This window comes from Gadus chalcogrammus, chromosome 3, assembly GCF_026213295.1.
Source record: "Gadus chalcogrammus isolate NIFS_2021 chromosome 3, NIFS_Gcha_1.0, whole genome shotgun sequence".
In the NCBI taxonomy this organism is placed as follows: domain Eukaryota; kingdom Metazoa; phylum Chordata; class Actinopteri; order Gadiformes; family Gadidae; genus Gadus; species Gadus chalcogrammus.
In genome coordinates this window covers 21837813-21840312 of record NC_079414.1, presented here as the reverse complement: position 1 = coordinate 21840312, position 2500 = coordinate 21837813, and the positions used below count along the sequence as shown (strand labels likewise).

General features: G+C 40.2%; 1 protein-coding gene across 1 annotated transcript in view; it reads left to right on the top strand.

Annotated features, from left to right (window-relative positions):
• The window catches only part of tmem132a (transmembrane protein 132A), a gene marked incomplete at its 5' end in the record, with an annotated part of 12151 nt that overhangs the window by 3012 nt on the left and 6639 nt on the right, over positions 1-2500 (top strand). Inside the window, 2 exons of the mRNA XM_056587281.1 lie at positions 867-977; positions 1341-1586. Coding sequence (XP_056443256.1) covers positions 867-977; positions 1341-1586 — 357 coding nt within the window. The remainder of the gene's footprint in view (positions 1-866; positions 978-1340; positions 1587-2500) is intronic.

The following is a 2500-nucleotide window of genomic DNA, read 5'->3' as shown; positions in this document are numbered from 1 at the left end:
TACTTCCTTCTGGACCCTCCTTGCGTCCAACACAAGGGCCTGACATGCGCCTCCCAAAAATTGTAACCTTACGTCGAGTCGACGCAGAAGCAAGGGCTGTGATTGGTCCGCTCACTAAAACCCGACGCAGAACCAAAACAGGTCCACGACTGCGTCGAATCGTTTGCGTGGTCATCGCATTGCGTCGACGTGGAACTAGGTTAGTCAGGCCACACACCCCATTTGGAGCGCTCTACCTCAGCTGGACACCTGGCACCACCATCGCTAAGAGCAGCCAAAAGTCTACAACAACAAAGTCACAACTCTCCTCTGTTTTGGCACCGCAGTGGTGGAACGAGCTCCCTGCCGACGTCCGGCCCGCAGAGTGGCTCCCCACCGTCTCAATGGGTCAGAGTTCACCTGGACTCTGCTTAGCCTCCCTCCTTACCCTCCCTCCACCCCTCCACCCTTACTCTCCTAAAAACATCCCTCTTACGCTTATTGGATGAGGTACGTCCTGGCACTTAAAAGCAGTACCTAGAATCGTGCAGCATCTTATCCTAGATATCTTTGTTGTGTACGGGGAATGGGACAACCGAGCCATTTCAAGTGCTCGGGCCTTGTTCTATGAATATCCTTAATGTACCGACGGCGATATATTTATATTTTCTCTTTCTTCTCACAAATGTACTTATTGTACATCGCTTTCGATAAAAGCGTCTGCTTAATGCCCTAAATGTAAATGTAATTGATGCAATCTGCCTTCTTGTTGGTTGCTGTCGATTTCATGTGTTGCAGTGAGCCGATATGGGCTATGATCTCTGAGCAGTATCAGCATTGGAACCAGTACTCGGATACTAGTTCTACTTATTTCTGTTCTGGTCCAGACACCGTGTTCCCGGGCCCCGAGAGGCCCCCAAACCCCCGGTGGCCCCAGGAGACCGGGTCCAGCTCTACTACTCCTCCTCGGGGCCCGACCAGAAGGCCTCCCCTGGCAGGTACAGGAGCCCACAGGAGCCACGCCTTCTGCCTCACTCGTTCAGACGCTTTAGGAAGGGTGACATCATGCACAGCAGGAACAACTGGGATCAATTGTATATTATTTCATACAACGAGCATCTAACCAAAACGATATTTTATTTAGTGAGAGAGGCGAAAGTTAGAAAGACCTTGGAATTCATGACTTAGTCACTCTTCATCCATCATCGAAACAATTGATTCCACGCAACGTTACCTATTCATCCACCCATCCACCAACCTTCCTCTCTGTCCCCCTTTCTCTCTCCATCCCCCCCTCCTCCTCTCTCTCCCCCCTCCCTCCCTCTCCCTCCCTCCCCCCTCCTCCCTCCTTCTCTCTCCAGGTGTAGGGAGGACAGGGTTTCCCAGCGGCAGCTCTTCTTCTTCAGGTCGGTGTTCCTCAGACCGGAGGGCAGACGTCTCGTCAGGAACACAACCAGAGAGGAGGAGGCTTGTCTGGGTGGACAGGAAGGGGAGGAGCTTCACTTGGATTCCAACGTTCTGATTCGCTACATTAAGGGGCCAATCAGAATAGGGCAGCCGGCGGCCGTGTCGGTCAGCCTGAAAGGGAACCTCAGTGTCACCATCAGGTAGAAGAAATAACATTAATATTACGTCATGGATAATATTCATAATGTTTCATGAGTATTATTAATATTACATTGTGGATAATATTCATAATTCATTATGAGTGTAAAATAATGTGTAATATTCAGAATATGTTATGAGTATTAGTAATATTACATGTATAACATTCAGAATGTGTTGTGTTTATTATTATTACATCATGTATAATATTCATAATGCAATATGAGTATTACTAATATCACATAACGTATAATATTCAGAATGTGTCATGAGCATTATTAATATTACATCATGCATAATATGCATTAAGTATTTTCCTTTCATATTCATATACTATTCATAATACGTTATAAACATTATTCATATGACATTATAACCATTATTAATAATACAATAAAACAAGATATAAAATATGTATTTATAATACACTGTAAATATTCTGTATGATAGATTATCAATTTTATTCATGTTACATTATAATGATCATAATACATTATAAAAACGATTAATACTACATCGATACAATTATAAATAATGATACATTTATAAACATTATTAATCTAACATTATAAACATTTTAATTAATGAATTATACACATTATTAATATAACATGCTATATTTAATTAACAATAAATGATAAATATTATTAATCTTACAGTCCAAATATCCTTTATAATACAATATTGAGTTATTTATAAGACATTCTAACCATTATTACCAATAAACTATAGACATTACTATTGCATTATAAATATTATTACTATAACACTGTAAATATCATTAATACCAACCGAGTAATTTCACATTATAAATATTATCAACAAAACATAGCAATATAACCATTATTAAAATCAAAATTACATCATCAATATAATTAATTATTATTGAATAATTAATATTGCAATTACTAATAAT